General features: G+C 40.4%; 1 protein-coding gene across 1 annotated transcript; it reads left to right on the plus strand.

The window, feature by feature from the left end:
- Nucleotides 1–628: 628 nt before the first annotated feature.
- LOC138905871 (secreted RxLR effector protein 161-like) lies at nucleotides 629–1,318 on the plus strand. Its single transcript, XM_070194385.1, has one exon. The coding sequence runs from the start codon at nucleotides 629–631 to the stop codon at nucleotides 1,316–1,318; it is 690 nt and encodes a 229-aa protein (XP_070050486.1).
- Nucleotides 1,319–20,650: the final 19,332 nt, after the last annotated feature.

The raw sequence follows: 20,650 nt of genomic DNA on the forward strand, positions 1-20,650 counted from the left end.
AGTGTCTATCTATTTAATAGAATAAGAACCTAAGACTTATAATGAAGCAATGAGGTCAATAGATGCTAGTTTTTGGAAAGAGGCCATTAAAAGTGAATTAGACTTTATAGTTTCTAATCACACTTGGTACTTGTCTGATTTGCCTAAAGGTTGTAAACCCATAAGTAGCAAGTAGATATTTAAGAAGAAATTGAGACCTGATGGTACAATTAAGAAATATAAGGCTAGATTTGTTATTAGGGGTTTTAACCAAAAGAAAGATATTGATTACTTTGACACTTATTCTCCTGTGACTAAGATAACGATTATTAAAATTCTTGTTGCTTTAGCCGCTATTCATAATTTAGAGATACATCAAATGGATGTTAAAATAGCTTTCCTAAATGGTGATTTAAAGGAAGAGATCTATATGTATCAACCTGAGGGATTTGTGATCCAAGGACAGGAGAATAAAGTATGCAAATTGAGAAAGTCTTTGTATGGTCTAAAGCAGGCACCTAAGCAATTGTACAAAAAGCTTAATAGCACATTAGTGTGTGATGGTTTTTTTGTTAATGCATATGATACTTGTGTTTATTCCAAGATGATATGATCAGATTGTGTTATTATATGTTTGTATGTGGATGACATGTTAATCTTTGGCCCTAATGTGAATGTCGTTAATGAGACTAAGAATTTTTTGTCTTCTAAATTTGAAATAAAAAATCTTGGAGAAGCAGATGTGATTTTAGGGATTAAAATCAAAAGAACTTCTAATGGTTTTTCATTGTCTCAGTCTCATTATATTGAGAAAATATTGAAAAGGTTTAATTGTTTTGATGTAGTACCTGTGAGAACTCCTTATGATCCTAGCATACAGTTGAAAAGGAATAAGAAATCTAGTAATTCTCAAACTGAGTATGCTAAGATAATTGGTAATGTAATGTTTCTCATGAATTATACACGACCTGATATTGCTTATGCTGTTAGTAGATTGAGTAGATATACTCACAACCCTAGTAGTGAATACTGGAATGCTTTTCATTGTTTACTAAGGTATTTGAGAGGTACTATGGATTGGTGTTTGCATTTTAATAAATTTCCTGCTGTTTTAGAAGGATTTTGTGATGCAAACTGGGTTACTGACAATGATGAAGATAGCTCCACTAGTGGCTATGTGTTTACTTTAGGTGCAGGTGCTATTTCATGGAAGTCTTCAAAACAGACTTGTATAGCACGTTCTACTATGGAGACTGAATTCATTGCTCTTGAGTTGGTAGGACAAGAAGCCGAATGGTTGAGAAACTTATTGGTAGACGTGTCTTTGTGGGGAAGATAAGTTTCACCAGTTTCTCTACATTGTGACTCACAGGCGGCAATTGAAATTGCCAAAAATAGTGTGTACAATGAAAAAAAGAGACATATCCGCATTAGGTATGGTGCGGTAAAACAGTTATTGAAACATGGTGTTATTTTCTTGGAATATATAAGATCAGAAAGAAATTTGGCGGATCCTTTCGCCAAGGGTTTGGCAAAGAGTTTTATCCTTGAAACGTCGAGGGGGATGGGGCTAAAGCCCATGGATTGAGGAAGTATGGTGGATACCCGTTTGTTGTCAAACGAAGCCATATGAGACCTCAATATGCACTACATTTCCTATCCCTATGGCGTGTGGTAGTGCTTTATAAGGTTGAACTTATTTTGCTCTTAATGATTCCATAGCCTTAAGGTAGTCTATGTGTAGATAGACTTGATGGAATCACCTACGTGAGTGTAGAGGTGCGGTCGCCTTTTATGAAAGACTTGGGATGTCTTTCTAGAGCACTCATGAGACCCAAGGTATGTGCATGACCATAAAAGCACTTTGTTAGTATCGCGGAGTTTGCATAAAATCAAGGATATAGTATGTATTGTGGGGTTCTCAACTAATGTCCATTCAGTTCAAGAGTACTTCACTTTGTGGATGTTAGTTGTTGCCTCATTTCACTACGTGTCAATTCAAATTGAAAGATATTGACACTTAAGTACATGTTCCTTCTTTTGCCCAGAATTGTTCTATTTTTGTCTTTGCATTAGTGGGGGATTGTTGGTATTATTTATAATGCAAAGTCATTTTTTTTTTTTGAAAATTTATTTACCACCAATAGCCATGGGTCTTTGTATTTTACAAGTGTCCTATTAATTTTCAAGTGGTTTCTTGCATGAAACCTTAAAGCCAAGTGTTGAAGGGCTTTGACAAGTGGCTATGCAAATCTACCATGTGTCTTCATGCATGGAAGACTAGGTACACTTGTTAATATGGAAGCCAAGTGGATTAATATATTTGGACAAGTGTTAAAAGGGTCTCCACACTTGTCATACATGCAACCTCCCTAATTACTTATAAATAAGTTGTGGATTAGCCATCATAACCAACTTAATTCTTAACCAAGAATTCATCTTGCTAATTATTTTTTTTCCTATAATATTTTTAATTTCTGTAACAGTTACAGATTAATTCCTTCATCTGTAACTGTCCAACAGCTTTGCCTATAAAAAGGCATTCTTCTTTGTGAATTATCCAACACAGAATATACCTTCTTCTTCTCTTCTTTCTGGGCAACTTTTTTGTGAAAATTCTAAACTTCCAGCCACGAGTACACGTGTTTGGAGGTGTTGTGGAACCTTGGGGAGTGACCGGTCTTAACGATTTGCACTCAGTCGGGCCGAAATCGCTTTCAAGGTAGTGGCTTGCCACGACATAGTATTTTCGATAAGTTATTCTTCTTTCCTTCTTGTTCTTAGTCAATATTATCTACTCATTTTTCTTACAAATATTAGGAGAGTAAACATGCATATGATAGGGCTAACAAAAAATGCTTATATCACTTCCTAAATTCATTAAGACTACCACTCGCTTTGTACACACTTGAGTCCAATTGTTGATTTGCTTCTTTAATTCAGAGGGTATCTATTCGGTGTATGTCCCACTAACCTATTCGTTTGTTATCATGTTTTAGATACTCCCGTGGTGTTTGAGTATTTATTATTGTTTAAACAAACTTTGAGAATTGTAAGAATTTGATTCTAAATTTATTAATTTTAATATCAAATATATATTTAAGCGTTAGTACAGTTTTAGTAAAAGATCAATTAGCCATGGACTAGATCAGCATCCATCCCTCAAATTTGACAATATTGCAAAAATATCCCCATATTATGTCTAAAGCTATAGAAAAAATAAGTCAAAAATTAGGATAGGATAAATGTACGGTTATAGTATCCTATAACAAATTTAGAAAGTTGTGAAGGTGTGTAATACCAAAACTTTATATTCCCAAGGTCGTAGGGATATTTAGTAGAGGGAGGAAACTATTTAGAATAAATTGGAATTATTTCAGGGATAGACACGACTTTAGCCATACATGTCCTAACTTCGAACAATCATATTTTACTATTTATAATAAATTGAACTATGAGCTACATACCAAATAAAAGCTCTTTCAGTCTAGTTTTCATAACTTCAAATTGTTTGTCATTCCTATATTCCCACAAGAAGTTATGACCCTTTTATTAAAGGGTAGTAGAGCATCCAACTGAGCCTAGGTTGTGCCAACAGTTCCAAACTGTGTCCCATGGTTGCCCCAATTATGATGATTTCTAGTAAGGGAAAAAGGGGTGGCCTGAAGGTTAAGCTAACCACATCACACGGATCATCCAATCGTGTCACACAAATCACTACTAGAAATTCGGCAAAAGTCAACCACGGTCGACCGATCAATTTTGGCCGGTCAAAAAATTGGCAAAAAAACTGACCAAAGTTGATCGGTTTTTCAAAATATTTTATTTTTTAATTTTTCTTTTATGAAATCGACCAACTTTGGTCAGTTTTATTTAGCGCAAAAATGCGAAAAACTATTTTTGAGTCCCGCAAAAATTATTTTTCAAGAAACCGATCAACTTTGGTCGATTTTTTATTTAAAATAAATTAAAATTAATATTAAAAAAATTGACCAAAATCAGTCGGTTAATTCGGCCGGTCATTTTAAAAAATCGATCAACTTTGGTCGGTTATTTTCGTGTGAAAATACAATTAAAGAGTATAAATAAAATGAAAGATAGTCTTAAAACAAGATGCAAGAATGGTCTAGTGGTAGAATAGTATCCTGCCACAGTACAAACCCTGATTCGATTCCCAGATGGTGCATTTTTTAATTACATAATTAAAATATCGACCAACTTTGGTTGGTTTTTTCGGATTTTTTTTTGAATTTAATTGACCGACCAAAGTTGGTCGGTAATTTCCGACCAACTTTGGTCGGTATACCCTTCCGACCTTCAAAATATCGTCCACACGTAAATGGTCGCGTTTTGGACGGTTATTGGCCATTACCGACCAACTTTGGTCGGCTATTTTGGACGGTTTTGTTCGGATTTTTAGTAGTGAATTTCAAGCTGTGTCACATGGTTTCCCCCGACCTATAAAAGGCCCAAGAAAGGAAATTTCTCATTCTAAACACCCTAAAGAGATAGAGCTTGTTCTATTCAAGAAGATATTGACCTTAAGATCATTCCCCATGCCCAAGGTGAGTTTTAACGCGATTAAAGTTAAATTATTACTTCCCAACATAGATTCTAACAAGATTTGAAATCATTAGATCATCGTCAAGAACTCAAGAGGTGAAGAACTAGAGTTTCTTCAAGAAGGTGCTTCTTGTTACTTTACTATTAAAGTTAGAATCTTTGTGACATACTATGACTATAGAATTTAGAATTTTTGTAACATATGACTACAGAATGCACGATTGATGGAGTTTAAGCGTAGAAGTAACCATAAACCCTAAATTGCTAATTGAGATTTTGCTGGATAAATTGAATTGAATGAATAGTTTGGGGTTAATAGGTTTAACCTCTTAAATTGTTAATACGAGAAGTTGACTATGCGAGGTTATTAAGATAAAACTCCGATAGTTATTTCGAGGTAAATTGAGGTTTCTTCCCTAATTCAAGTACTAGATTAGAATGTGCATATTAATATTTGCACTACTTTTTAATAAACTACATATGATTATGAACCTATTATGACAGAAAATGACTAAATAAAAGGAGATGTTGTAGTTACTAGCTTATGTGAAATTGTCTGCTTTTGTGCAATTACTTATATTAGTCAGTCTTTTAATTTAAATTTAGATTAATATGATCACATCCAGGAAGGCATAAGTAGCTAACCTCCCCGAGTATGAGTGCCGCGGTAGTCAGAGGTAGCTATCCCATGCTTGTAGATGCTAACACGTTCAGATGGTTTGAGCTTGATTGAGCATACTCGATGACTCTATTATGGGTTGAGATTGATTGCACACAATCAGAGGTCCCATAGTAGCTTTAGTAGGCCCCATGCATGTTCCTAGGGCCACTATAGGTAAATCTTTCTTTTTCAGAAAAATATTATCAGTGCTTAACCTTAGTTCAAATATCAGATTCAATTTTCAGTATCAACTCTCATTTATCAACTTTAAATTCTGTTTCAGAATTAGTTTCAGTTTACATATTATTGCATTTCATGTATTTATATATAGCCCGGGCTAGTCTTATTCTTCATTTGAGGGTTGCCAAAGAGAATTTTAGGTATTCTCTGGTGCTACTTAGTCCGTTTAGGCCTGCCACATCTAATGCCAGACATTGAGTTTGTAGGTGACAAGGTTTGTGACTAGAAGAAATTCTAGTAGATTCAATTGGTGAGTTTTTTACTCTTTCTAGCAGCATTGGCGCCTTTTTTTTTTAGATATTTAGTCATCGATTGACTTTCATATTATTCAGGGGAATACCCCATAAACTTATATACTCAGATTTTTAGTAGCGGCTCTTGAGATTCTAGTGGGTGCAATTGAGACTTCATTATACATTTTTATAATATTATGATCAATTCAGACCTTCATTTAGTTAGAACACGGTTCGCTCGACGGGTTAGATAGGTCGATTACCATCATGTCCCACTCTAGTTTTGGGGTGTGACAAGTTGATGTCGGAGCAATCATATTTAGGGGTTTTAGGGCGTCATGAGCCGTATTTTATAGGGTTTAACTGTCACGACCCAAAATTCTAACCTGTCGTGATGACAATTATCTCGATACTAGACAAGCCGATAATCTCAATAAACCCAAACTTCTCTTTAAGGTTGAAAATATAATATTTAAATACAATACAAACACTCCCCAAAACCTGGTGTCACTAAGTACATGAGCATCTAATATGAATACAAGTTTGGAAAATATAGTCTATAATAGTCTTAGACCAAATATAGTAAACAAAGATATAAAGAAGGAGAGACAAGGTCTGCGAAATATGGCAGCTACCTCAAAATCTCCTGAAAATTAATCGCGTGAAAGGATTAATACCCGCTATGTCCGGGAATACCTGGATCTGCACACGAAGTGCAGGGTGTAGTATGAGTACAACCAACTCAGCAAGTAATAATAATAAATAAGGAACTGAAGATAGTAACGAGCTACACAGTTATGGTTCATTTCCAGTAATCCCAACAAAGAATAGACATGCTATCAAATCTGGCAGTTTAATATCAAATCAATTTTTATACAGTTCCTGTTCATGTAATCCGTATATCAACAATCTTTCAAAAATTTCACAACAATGATAGATAGCAACTAAGTGCAACAACAAATGGAAATCAAGTACAACCTCTCAGGACAACAATCACACACTAGGCTCCCAGCCCTCATTACTCACTCAATGGGTACCCACGCTCACTGGGGGTGTACAGACTCCGGAGGGGCTACTACAGCCCAAGCGCTATAATCTGCACGGACAACTCACGTGCTACACGGACAAGTCACGTGCCAAAATATAAATATCTGGATCCGCACGGCCAACTCACGTGATGCACGGCCAACTCACGTGCTATAGTATAATATAAGGATCCGCACGGCCAACTCACGTTATATAGTATAATATAAGGATCTGCACGACCAACTCACGTGTTATAGTATCAATATCTCACAATCAGGCCCTCGGCCTCACTTAGTCATAAATCTCTCCAGTCTCTCAGGCTCTCAATAATCATGAAATCAGCCCAAACAACAATGATATAGCAGGAAATTCAACAAGTACGCGACCTCTGTGGGTCCCAATGGTACTATCACATAGCCTAAGTATGATTTCTAACATGATTTATAGTCAAATTTTGTCAACACATAGAGAGCATATAGCTAACAACAAATTATTCAACTTTACAGTTTCCCGGGACGGACCAAGTCACAATCCCCTCGGTGCATGCCCACACGCCAGTCACCTAACATGTGCGTCACCTCCAAAATAATCACATGATACCAAAATTTGGGATTTAATACCCTCAGGACTAGATTTAAAACTGTTACTTACATCAAGCCGTGAAATTCTTATTCTGCAATGCCCTTTTCTCATGAATTGGTTTCCAAACGCCTCGAATCTGGTCATAAATAGTTCATTTCAGTCAATAAAATTCATTAGAATTCATTCCATAAGAAAATAATGATTTTCTATAAAAATCCGAAAATTAGCTCAAAAATCGCACGTCTCAGAATTTGACAAAAGTTACAAAATCCGGAAACCCATTCAACCACGAGTCTAACCATACCAATTTTACCAAAATCCGACCCCAACTCGACCCTCAAATCTTCAATTTAGACAAAGAAGGTTTTCAAATTTTCCCAACTCAATTCACCAATTAAATGATAAAAACAACCATGGATTCGAGTAATTTAATTAATATTGAGTTTACAATACTTACCCCATTATTTCCTCTGAAAATCACCCAAAATAGCCTCAAATCCGAGCTCCAAATTGTCAAAAACTAAAAATGTCCCATTTTCAGAACTTAAACTCACTACCCAGGCTTTTCTTCTTCGCGAACGCGGTCAGTGCCTCGCGTTCGCGAAGCACAAAATAGCACCAGTCCAAATTCCTCCTTCGCGAACGCGACATTACCCTCGTGTTCACGAAGCACAAAATGCCTCTGCCTCAATGCCTTCTATGCGAACATGTTCAACCCATCACGAATGCGATGCTTTGTTCCCCCTCACTACGCGAACGCGACCCCCTCTACGCGAACGTGTAGACCAATTGCCTGGGTCCTCAGCTACTTCCTCTCTTCTTCGCGAACGCATAACACCTCTCGCGTTCGCGATGCACACCCAGTCCACCCTTCGCGAACGCGAAGAGCAAATATTTCTAGCCTCTCAGTCCCTCTTCGCGAACGTGAGGCTCCATTCGCGAACGCGATGAAGGAAACCAGATGGTGCATCAGAAAAATTCTAGCAGAGTTCCAAGTCCAATATCCAACCCGTTAACCATCCGAAACTCACCCGAGCCCCTCGGGACCTCAACCAAATATACCAAGTCGTCCTAAAATATCATACGAACTTAGTCGAACCCTCAAATCACCTCAAACAACGCTAAAGCCATGAGTTACAACCCAATTCAAGTCTAATGAACTTTGAAATTTCTAATTTCTACAAACGACTATGGAACCTATCAAATCACGTCCGATTGACCTCACATTTTGTACACAAGTCATAAATGATATAACAGAGGTATTCCAATTTTCAAAATCGGATTCCGACCCCGATATAAAAAAGTCACCCCCCGGTCATACTTCTCAAAAATTTAACTTTTGGCATTTTAAGCCTAATTCCTCTACGGACTTCCAAATAATATTCCGGACTTGTTCCTAAGCCCAAAATCACCATACAGAGCTATTGAAATCATCAAAATTCAAATCCGAGGTCGTTTATACATAGGTCCATATCCGATCCACTTTTCTAACTTAAATTTTTAATTATGAGACTAAGTGTCTCATTTCACTCCGAGTTCCTTCCGGACCCAAACCAACTAACCCGATAAGTCATAAATCAATTGCAAGACATAAATTGAGCAGTAAATGGGGGAACGGGATTATAATATTCAAAACAACCGGCCGGATCGTTACATTCTCCCCCTCTTAAACAAACGTTCGTCCTCGAACGGGTTTAGAATAATACCTGGAGTCTCAAATAAGTGTGGATATTTGTTCCGCATCTCCTGCTCAGTCTCCCAAGTATATTCTTCAACTGGCTGGCCTCTCCACTGCACCTTCACTGATGCTATGTTCTTTGACCTCAGCTTTCGAACCTATCGGTCTAAAATAGCCACCGGCTCCACATCATAAGTCAAATTACCGTCCAGCTGTACTGTACTGAAATCCAGAATGTGAGACGGATCCCCGACATACTTTAAGAGCGTGGATACATGGAACACTGGATGAACACCTGAAAGACTAGGTGACAAAGCAAGTTCATAAGCCACCTCCCCAATTTTCTTAAGTATCTCAAAAGGCCCAATATACCGAGGGCTCAACTTGCCCTTTTCCCGAACCTCAACACACCCTTCATGGGTGAAATCTTGAGCAGAACCTTCTCCCCAACCATGTGAACAACATAACGAACCTTCCAGCTGGCATAACTCTTCTATCTAAACTGTGCCGTGCGAAGCCGTTCCTGAATCCCTTTGACCTTCTCTAAAGCATCCTGAACAAAGTCAGTACCCAATAGCCTAACCTCACCCGGCTCAAACCAACCCACCGGAGACTGACACCGTCTCTTATATAAAGCTTCATACAGAGCCATCTGAATGCTTGACTGGTGGCTATTATTATAAGCAAACTCTGCGAGTGGCAGAAATTGATCCGAAGAACCCCCAAAATCAATGACACAAGCGCGTAACATATCCTTCAATATCTGAATAGTGCGCTTGGATTGTCCGTCCGTCTAAGGGTGAAATGCTGTACTCAACTGAACCTGTGTGCCCAATTCTCGCTGCACTGCCCTCCAAAACTGTAAGGTAAACTGCGTACCCCGATCTGAAATAATGGACACCGGCACACCGTGTAGGCGAACAATCTAGCGAATATAAATCCCAGCCAACCGCTCCGAAGAATAATTAGTACCGACTGGAATAAAATGTGCAGATTTGGTCAACCGATCTACTATCACACAAACAACATCAAACTTTGTCAAAGTCTGTGGGAGTCCAACTACGAAGTCCATGGTAATACGCTCCCACTTCCACTCCGGAATTTCAAGTCTCTATAGCAATCCGCCCGGTCTCCGGTGCTCGTACTTTACCTGTTGACAATTTAAACACCGAGATACAAACCCAACTATATCTTTCTTCATCCGCCTCCACCAATAGTGCTGTCTCAAATCCTTATACATCTTTGCAGCGCCTGGATGAATAGAGTACCGCGAACTGTGAGCTTCCTGGTGAATCAGCTCTCGCAAACCTTCTACATTAGGTACACATAGCCTCCCCTGCATCCATAATACACCATCATCTCCAATAGTGACTTCTTTGGCATCACCGTGCTGAACCGTATCCTTAAGGACAAGCAGATATGGATCATCATCCTGGCACTCTCTGATGCGATCATATAAAAAAGACCGAGAAACCACATAGGCCAAAACTCGATTCGGCTCGGAAATATCCAATCTAACAAACTGATTAGCCAAGGCCTGAACCTCCAATGCTAAACGCTTCTCTGCTACTGGTAAGTATGCTAAGCTGCCCAAACTCTCTGCCTTACGACTCAAGGCATCGGCCACCACATTGGCCTTTCCGGGATGATAGAGAATGGTGATATCATAATCCTTAAGCAACTCCAACCACCCTCGTTGCCGCAAGTTAAGATCCTTCTGTTTAAATAAATATTGTAGACTCCGATGATCGGTATATATCTCACACTGGACACCGTACAAGTAATGCCGCCAAAGTTTCAAGGCATGAACAATAGTTTCTAACTCAAGATCGTGGACTGGATAATTCTTCTCATATACCTTTAACTGTCTGGACGCATAGGCAATCACCCTACCGTCTTGCATAAGTACTGTGCCGAGACCAATCCGCGACGCGTCACAATACACAGTATAAGACTCTGAACCTGTAGGCAATACCAATACTGGAGCTGTAGTCAAAACTGTCTTGAGCTTCTGAAAGCTCTCTTCACATTCATACGACCACCTGAACGGAGCACCTTTCTGGGTCAATTTAGTCATAGGCGATGCAATAGACAAGAAACCCTCCACGAAACAATGATAATAACCGGCCAAGCCTAGAAAACTCCGAATCTCAGTAACTGAGGATGGCCTGGGCCAATTCTGAACTGCCTTTATTTTCTTCGGATCCACCTTAATACCTTCACTGGACACTATATGTCCCAAGAATGCCACCGAACTTAGCCAGAACTCACACTTAGAGAATTTGGCATAAAGTTTCTCCTCTCTCAGCCTCTATAATACAATACCCAAGTGTTGTGCATGCTCCTCCTGGCTACGTGAGTACACCAGAATATCATCAATGAATACCACGACAAATAAATCAAGATATGGCTGAAATACACTATTCATCAAATGCATAAAATGCTGCTGGGGCATTGGTTAGCCCAAAAGACATCACAAGAAATTCATAGTGGCCATAACGAGTCCTGAATGCGTCTTTAGAATATCTGAATCCCGAATTTTTAATTGGTGATACCCAGACCTCAAATCAATTTTGGAGAACACCCTCGCTCCCTGAAGCTGGTCAAATAAATCATCAATACGCGGCAATGGATATTTATTCTTGATTGTAACTTTGTTCAACTGCCTATAATCAATACACATCCGCATAGTACCATCTTTCTTTTTCACAAACAGAACTGGTGCACCCCAAGGTGACACACTAGGCCTAATAAACCCCTTTCAAGGAGTTCCTGAAGTTTTTCTTTCAATTCTTATAACTCAGCTGGTGCCATACGATACAGAGGAATAGAAATGGGCTGAGTGCCCTACACCAAGTCCATACCGAAATCAATATCCCTGTCGTGTGGCATACCCGGTAGGTCTGCAGGAAATACATCCGGAAAGTCTCGCACGACCGATACTGAATCAATAATAAGAGCATCTGCATCAACATCTCTCACAAAGGCCAAATATGACAAGCATCCCTTTCCAACCATACGTTGGGCCTTCAAATTAGAAATTACCCTGCTAGCAACAAGATCTAGAGAACCACTCCATTCAACCTTTGGCAACCCCGGCATCGTCAACGTCACGATTTTTGCGTGACAGTCCAGAATAGCATGACATGGAGACTACCAATCTATACCCAGGATTACATCAAAATCAACCATACCGAGTAATAAGAGATCAACTCTAGTCTCCAATTCCCCAATAGTTACCACACACGACCGATACACACGATCCACAGTAATAATATCGCCCACCGATGTAGATACACAAACAGGTGAAACTAAGGACTCACAGGGCATATCCAGATAATGAGCAAAATATGATGATGCATATGAATAAGTGGAACCAGGGTCAAATAATATAGAAGCCTCCCTGTGGCACACTGAAATAATACCTATGATCACTGCATCTGAGGTAACAACATTTGGCCTGGCAGGAAAAACATAGAATCAAGCCTGCCCGCCTCCTGATCAGCCTCCCCTCTTGGGCGACCCTTAGTTGCCTGACCCCCACCCCGAGATGGCAGGACGGGTAGTGTAACTGCTGGTGCTGGTGCCGTCGGTCGAGAACTCTGCTATGAAACCCCACTCAACAGCCTAAGACACTCTCTCTTGAAATGACCAAATTCTCCGCACTCGAAACAACCCTTCCTCTGACGGAATTGCTGCTCCTGATAACCCGAGGAATGACCTGCAGAAGCCTGTGCGGATGAGGCATGATGAGAACTCTGCACTGGTAGTGCACTGAATGAAGACTGGCCTGATTGAGCACTGTAAAAACCATGGCTAGCTGATGCACCACGATGAGCTGGACGACCCGTCTGAGTATGTCTGTAAGAACGCCCCCTACCACAGTAAAACTGACCCCCTGAAGGAACACCGCTGTAATCACCCGGACCACGAGGCCTCTTAGCCTTTCTCTCCATGTTCCTGGCTACGAACCATCTCTATCTGCCGAGCAATGTCCACTACCTCATTAAAAGTAGCACCAGGTACTCTCTCCCTAGTCATAAGTAACCGCAGCTGATATGTGAGGCCATCAATGAACCTCCTAATCCTCTCCCTATCAGTGGGAACCAACCAGACTGCGTGACGAGCCAACTCAGAAAATCTCATCTCGTATCGCATCACGGACATATCACCCTGGCGAAGCTACTCAAACTGTCTGCGCAGCTCTTCTCTGCGGGACTGAGCTATGAACTTCTCCAAAAAGACCATAGAGAACTGATGCCAAGTAAGGGGTGCTGCGCCAACATGCCTACATCTCTCGTAAGTCTCCCACCATCTGAGTGCAGACCCAAAAAACTGAAAAGTAGTGAATGAGACCCCACTGGTCTCCAGAATACCCGCTGTCCGAAGCATCCGTTGACACCTATCTAGAAAATCCTGAGCATCCTCTGATTCAGTACCGCTAAATAGTGGAGGTCGAAGCCTCTCAAATCTCTCAAGTCTCCTCTGCTCATCATCTGCCATAACAGGAACTACCGGGGCCTGAGCAGCTGCAATCGGCTGGGCTGGTAGTGCCCCCGGTATCTGAAGTCTTTGTACTACCTGGTCTGGAGTACGGGCAACCGGGGTATGAGTACCTCCCCCAGCCTGAGAAGTGGTAGGTGCAGCCTGAGCCGAAACCACCTGAGCAAGGCCAGTGCAGGTTGCCAATAGAACTGGGCCAAAGTCTCCTGAATGCCTGCAATCTCAATGGGCACAGCTGGCGCCTGAGTTGGTTCTGTCGGCTCAACTATATCTAGAATTTGCTCCTGTGCTGGAATAACTGGTGGTACTACAGTTGCTATTCCAACTGTGGTACGAGCTACACCTTGACCTCTACCTCGGCCCTGACCTCTACCACGGTTCCGACCTCTCGCGGCCCTAACTGATGGCACTGATGACTGACCGTCCGATCCAGTAGTATGTGTCCTCACCACCCGTGAGAGAATAGAATAGCAAAAATTTAGTTTCCAGAATCAACAAATTCGCACGACATAATACAAGAAAGTGAAATTTTCCTAAGGGTTCTGCAGCCTCTCGAAGATAAGTACAGACATCTCCGTACTGATCCGTAAGACTCTACTAAACCTGTTCATGACTCGTGAGACCTATGTAACCTAGGCTCTGATACCAACTTGTCACGACCCAAAATCCCAACCTGTTGTGATGGCGCCTATCTCGATACTAGGCAAGCCTATAATCTCAATAAACCAAAACTTCTCTTTAAGGTTGAAAATATAATATTTAAATACAATACAAACACTCCCCAAAACCTGGTGTCACTGAGTACATGAGCATCTAATATGAATACAAGTTTGAAAAATATAGACTATAATAGTCTGAGACCAAATACAGTGAACCTAGAGAAGGATAGATAAGGTCTGCGGAACATGACAGCTACCTCAAAATCTCCTGAAAATCAACCGCGCGAAAGGATCAACACCCGCTATGTCCGGGAACACCTGGATCTGCACACGAAGTGTAGGGTGTAGTATGAGTACAACCAACTCAGTAAGTAACAATAATAAATAAGGAACTGAAGATAGTAACGAGCTACACAGTTATGGTTCATTTCCAGTAATCCCAACAAAGAATAGACATGCTATCAAATCTGGCAGTTTAATGTCAAATCAATTTTTATACAGTTCCAGTTCATGTAATCCGTATATCAACAATATTTCAGAAATTTCACAACAATGACAGATAGCAACTAAGTGCAACAACAAATGGAAATCAAGTACAACCTCTCAGGACAACAATCACACACTAGGCTCCCAGCCCTCATCACTCCCTGGGCTCCCAGCCCTCATCACTCACTGGGCTCCCAGCCCTCATTACTCACTCAATGGGTACCCGTGCTCACTGAGAGTGTACAGACTTCGGAGGGGCTTCTACAGCCCAAGTGCTATAATCTGCACGGATAACTCACGTGCTGCACGGACAACTCACGTGCCAAAATATAAATATCTGGATCCGCACGGCCAACTCACGTGCTGCACGGCCAACTCACGTGCTATAGTATAATATAAGGATCCGCACGGCCAACTCACGTGCTATAGTATAATATAAGTATCTGCACGGCCAACTTACATGCTATAGTATCAATATCTCACAATCAGGCCCTCGGCCTCACTCAGTCATAAATCTCTCCAGTCTCTCAGGCTCTCAATAATCATGAAATCAGCCCAAACAACAATGATATGATGTATCAATAATAATAACAGAGACTGAGATAAAATGTGCAAGTAAAAACTGAGAATGAGTACATATAGCATTTAGCAGGCAATTCAACAAGTACACGACCTCCGTGGGTCCCAACAGTACTATCACATAGCCTAAGCATGATTTCTAACATGATTTACCGTCAAATTTTGTCAACACATAGAGAGCATATAGTTAACAACAAATTATTCAACTTTAGAGTTTCCCGGGACGGACCAAGTCACAATCCCCTCGGTGCACGCCCACACGCCCGTTACCTAGCATGTGCGTCACCTCCAAATTAATCACATGATACCAAAATCTGGGGTTTAATACCCTCAGGACCAGATTTAAATCTGTTACTTACATCAAGCCGTGAAATTCTTATTCTGCAATACCCTTTCCTCGTGAATTGGTCTCCAAACGCCTCGAATCTGGTCATAAATAGTTCGTTTCAGTCAATAAAATTCATTGGAATTCATTCCATAAGAAAATAATGATTTTCCATAAAAATCCAAAAATTAGCTCAAAAAAGGCCTGTGGGGCCCACGTCTCGTAACTCGACAAAAGTTACAAAATCCGGAAACCCATTCAACCACGAGTCTAACCATACCAATTTTATCAAAATCCGACCCCAACCCGACCCTCAAATCTTCAATTTAAACCAAGAGGATTTTCAAATTATCCCAACTCAATTCACCAATTAAATGATAAAAACGACCATGGATTCGGGTAATTTAACCAATATTGAGTTAAGAATACTTACCCCATTGTTTTCTCTGAAAATCACCCAAAATCGCCTCAAATTGGAGCTCCAAATCGTCAAAAACTGAAAATGGGACACATTTTCAGAACTTAAACTCACTGCCTAGGCTTTTCTTCTTCGCGAACGCGGTCAGTGCCTCGAGTTCGCGAAGCACAAAATGCCTCTGCCTCAATGCCTTCTACGCGAATGCGTTCAACCCATCGTGAACACGATGCTTTGTTCCCCCTCACTACGCGAACGCGACACCCTCTACGCGAACGCGTAGACCAATTGCCTGGGGTCCTCAACTGCTTCCTCTCTTCTTTGCAAACGCGTAACACCTCTCGCGTTCGCGATGCACACCCAGTCCACACTTCGCGAACGCGTGCTTCTCTTTGCGAACGTGAAGAGAAAATATTGCCAGCCTCTCAGTCCCTCTTCGTGAACACGAGGCTCCACTCGCGAACGCGATGAAGGACACCAGATGGTGCATCAGAAAAATTCCAGCAGAGTTTCAAGTCCAAAATCCAACTCGTTAACCATCCGAAACTCACCCGAGCTCCTCGGGACCTCAACCAAATACACCAACAAGTCCTAAAATATCTTACGAACTTAGTCAAACCCTCAAATCACCTCAAACAACGCTAAAACCATGAATTACACCCCAATTCAAGCCTAATGAACTTTAAAATTTCCAATTTCTACAAACGATTCCGGAACCTATAAAATCACGCCCGATTGACCTCAAATTTTGCACACAAGTCATAAATGACATAGCAGAGGTATTTCAATTTTCAGAATCGAATTCTGACTCCGATATAAAATAGTCAACCCCTCGGTCAAACTTCTTAAAAATTAAACGTTTGGCATTTCAAGCCTAATTCCTCTACGGACTTTCAAATAATATTCTGGACACGCTCCTAAGCCCAAAATTAACATACGGAGCTATTGGAATCATCAAAATTCAAATCCGAGATCGTTTATATATAGGTCCATATTCGGTCCACTTTTCTAACTTAAATTTTTAATTATGAGACTAAGTGTCTCATTTCACTTCGAGTTCCTTCCGGACCGAACCAACTAACCCGATAAGTCATAAATCAATTGCAAGACATAAATTGAGTAGTAAATAGGGGAATGGGGTTATAATATTCAAAACGACTGGCCGGATCGTTACATTAACGTATCGGTATATAGCGCACATCATTTAATGCTTGGGCGACTATAAGACATGTTAGGAAAATATTCCTTTTTTGTTATATCATGCGTTAGAGCTAACGTTTCAGAGTCCTAACAATTATCTTTCTCATTTCACTGAAATAATAGTTAGGACCAGATCGGCGCCCTCCTTTGCTACTAACAATGCAAACATACCAGTGTATAATCACTAAGAGATTCCTTAAGAGGTTCTAGGTTCCCTAATTGTACCATCTGCAGTCACAGGAAGGGGCAGAGGCGGAGGTCAGGGCCACAAGCAAAATGTTAGAGGCAGGGGTAACCAAGATCGAGGTAGGGCCACAGGGAGAGCACATCTAGTTCATCTAGTTGTTGAAGAGCAAGTAGTGGTTACTACCTCTCCTAGACCAACCAAAGCAAATCAGCCTTGGCACCTAGATAGCTGACTTGATAGAATCCTTGAGTTTCAAACATGGAACCATGACTGTTGCGGAGAATGAAATAGAGTTCAACAGATTAGCAAAACATGCTCCCATCTTGATCCCTACAAAGAAGGAAAGGGTCAAAAGGTTAATAGAGGGTCTTAAACTGTACACAACTATAAATATGGCTTCTCATGTGGAGAATAAAACTTTTTTAAGGTAGGGGACATGGCCAAACAAAGAGGATTTTGATAGACATTATCAAACAGTCCTGGAAAGCTAACAAAAAGGCAAAGACTGCAGGGGGTAATAACGGGCAGATGGGAGGAGGGGAGAACAAAAATCACATAGTTCAGAGTCAATCAGGGACATATTCCTCCGCGCCCAACCCCATCCAGGAAGAATAAATAGGCTCAAAATCAAACTTATTGGGAGCACAATGCACCTACTCAGAGTCAAATAGTTTAGTCTTATCTCAAATGCTCTACTTGTCGGAAGAGGCATTACAGACCGTGTCATCTTGGTACTATCATTGCAATGATCTGGGCCACATTATAAGGGAGTGCCCTCGACTCAGACAGGCCTCAGGGAATGCCTCAGCTTCTACAGCTATGACCATTGTTGTACCTTCTCCAGTTTGGCCTAATAACCTAGCGGGTTATGGTGTAGGTAAAGGAGGAGCCGAGGCAGGTGGAAGACTAGCTAGACTCTATGCTGCCATAGATTGGTGAAATACAGAGGCATTAAATATTGTCATCACAAGTATTTTAGCAGCGTGTGATCTTCTTCCTTATATTTTAATAGACCTAGGTTCTACTATTTATTATGTGTCATACTTCTTTGTTGTGGGACTGGGGAAAGAACTTGAATAATTAAAATATAGTTTTAATATTTTAACTTTGATAGGGGATTCAGTGAAAATTACTAGTGTGCACAGAAATAGTGTAATTTTATTCCAAGGTAGAGATACTCTAGTAGACTGTATTTGCTAGATATGACAAATTTCAATGTTATAGTGGGCATGAATTGGCTAGTTTTTTGTTATGCAACAGCTAACTGCCATTCTAAAATGTTCAAATTTACATTTATAAGTGAGGATCCAATTATAATTATGGTTAAAGCCGGTGCACATGTGGGTAAGTTTATTTCTTATCTTAAGGCCAGAAAATTGGTAGGAAGCTGATGTTTAATACAAAGGCCGACTCCTTGATAATCGAATCAGTACCAATGGTAAGGGAATTTCAAGAAGTGTTCCTGGAAGATCTACTAGGATTACCACTTGACAAAGAGATCGAGTTCGGTATAGACACTTTATCTGAAACTCAACTAATCTCAATATCTCTAGGATGACTCTAACGGAGCTGGATGAACTTAAGAGGCAGTTGCACGATCTCTTAGATAAGGGCTTTATCATACCAATCATATCCTTCTAGGACGCTCCAGTTTTGTTCGTGAAGAAAAGGATGGGTCCCTATGGATGTGTATAGATTATTGTCAACTAAATAAGGTCACCATAAAAAATAAATATCCACTGCCCAGGATAGATAACCTGTTCAACCAGTTACATGGTGCTAAATAATTTTCAAAGACTGATTTGGGATCAAGATATCATTAGTTAAGGATTAGAGAGGCATACATCTTAAAATTAGCCTTCAGGACTCGCTATGGTCACAACGAATTTTTAGTGATGTTCTTTGGGATGACTAACACACCAGCAACTTTTATGGATTTAATAAACATATCATTTAAGGCATATTTGGATACCATTGTCATTATTTTTATCAATAACATCCTGGTATATTTCCCCAACCAAGTAGAGCACGGAGTATTTGAGAACACTTTTACAAATTCTTCAGGACTTCTAGTTATATGCCAAATTTTGAAAGTGCAAAATCTGGCTTGACACTACCATATTTTTGGGACACGTGATCTAAAGTGTACGCATAAGGGTGGATCCACAAAAAGTTAAAGCAGTTAAGGGTGTGCCCAGGCCAACAACACCTACAAAAATTAGAAGCTTTTTGGGATTAGCAAGTTATTATAGATGTTTCATTTAGCAGTATTCTTTACTAGGTGTATGTAACGATCTGATCGATCATTTTGAGTATTTTAATCCCTTTTCCCTCTGTTAGATGCTTTATACATGTGCATTTGTAGCTACGTGACTTGCCGGGGTAGTTGGTTTGGTTGCAAGGAGGTTTTGGATTGAATTGGGACACATAGTCCATTGGTTGAAGGCTTAAGTGATAAAAATTGACCGGAATTTGAATTTTATGTAGACGACTCCAAAACAGTATTTTGATGGTTCCAATAGCTTCGTATGATAATTTTTACTTAGTCGTATATCCGGATTTGGTTTTGGGTGTTCCTTGGTCATTTTGGCTTGAATTGTGAAAAGTTAGAAAGTTAAAGGTTTGGAAGGTTGATGTATTTGATTGAGAGTTGACTTTGTAGATAACGGGTCTGGATTATGATTTCGGGAGTTAGAATAGGTCTGTTGTATCATTTGGAACTTGTATGCAAAAATTTGAGGTCATTCCGAGTTGGTTTGGTGTGGTTCGGCATGAGTTTTGGAAGTTGAAAGTTCATTAGTTTCTTAGGCTTAAATTGAGGGGCGATTCATGGTTTTGATGTTGTTTTGTGATTTGAGACCTCGAGTAGGTTTGTATGGTATTTTGAGATTGGTTGGTGTGATTGGACGGTGTCCCGGAGGCCTCGGATGTGTTTCAGATTGATTTCGTATGATTTTTGGACTTGAGTGCATTGCTGAAGATTTTTGGGCTTATGGTGTTTTCACATCTGCGGGGGGTTTGGCACAGATGTGGACCCGCAAGAGTGGCTGGTGTTGCACAAAAGCGGACTGGGCTGGAGGCAAGGGGAGTCTTCAAGTCGTGCTTGACCGCAGATGTGAGGGCGCACCTGCGAGGAAGTGACCGCAGAAGCGGTCTTGCAGAAGTTGTAAGTGAATCGCAGATGTGAGTGGTCGGGGAATAAATCATTTTCGTATCTGCGATGGACTTTCCGCAGATGCGGTATCGCAGATATGACGCTGAGGACCACAAATGCGATATTACTGGGCAAAATATTAATAGCGAGGGTTTGGTATTTTTTCTCATTTTTGGAATT

The sequence above is a fragment of the Nicotiana tomentosiformis genome, chromosome 2, assembly GCF_000390325.3.
Source record: "Nicotiana tomentosiformis chromosome 2, ASM39032v3, whole genome shotgun sequence".
Taxonomy (NCBI): domain Eukaryota; kingdom Viridiplantae; phylum Streptophyta; class Magnoliopsida; order Solanales; family Solanaceae; genus Nicotiana; species Nicotiana tomentosiformis.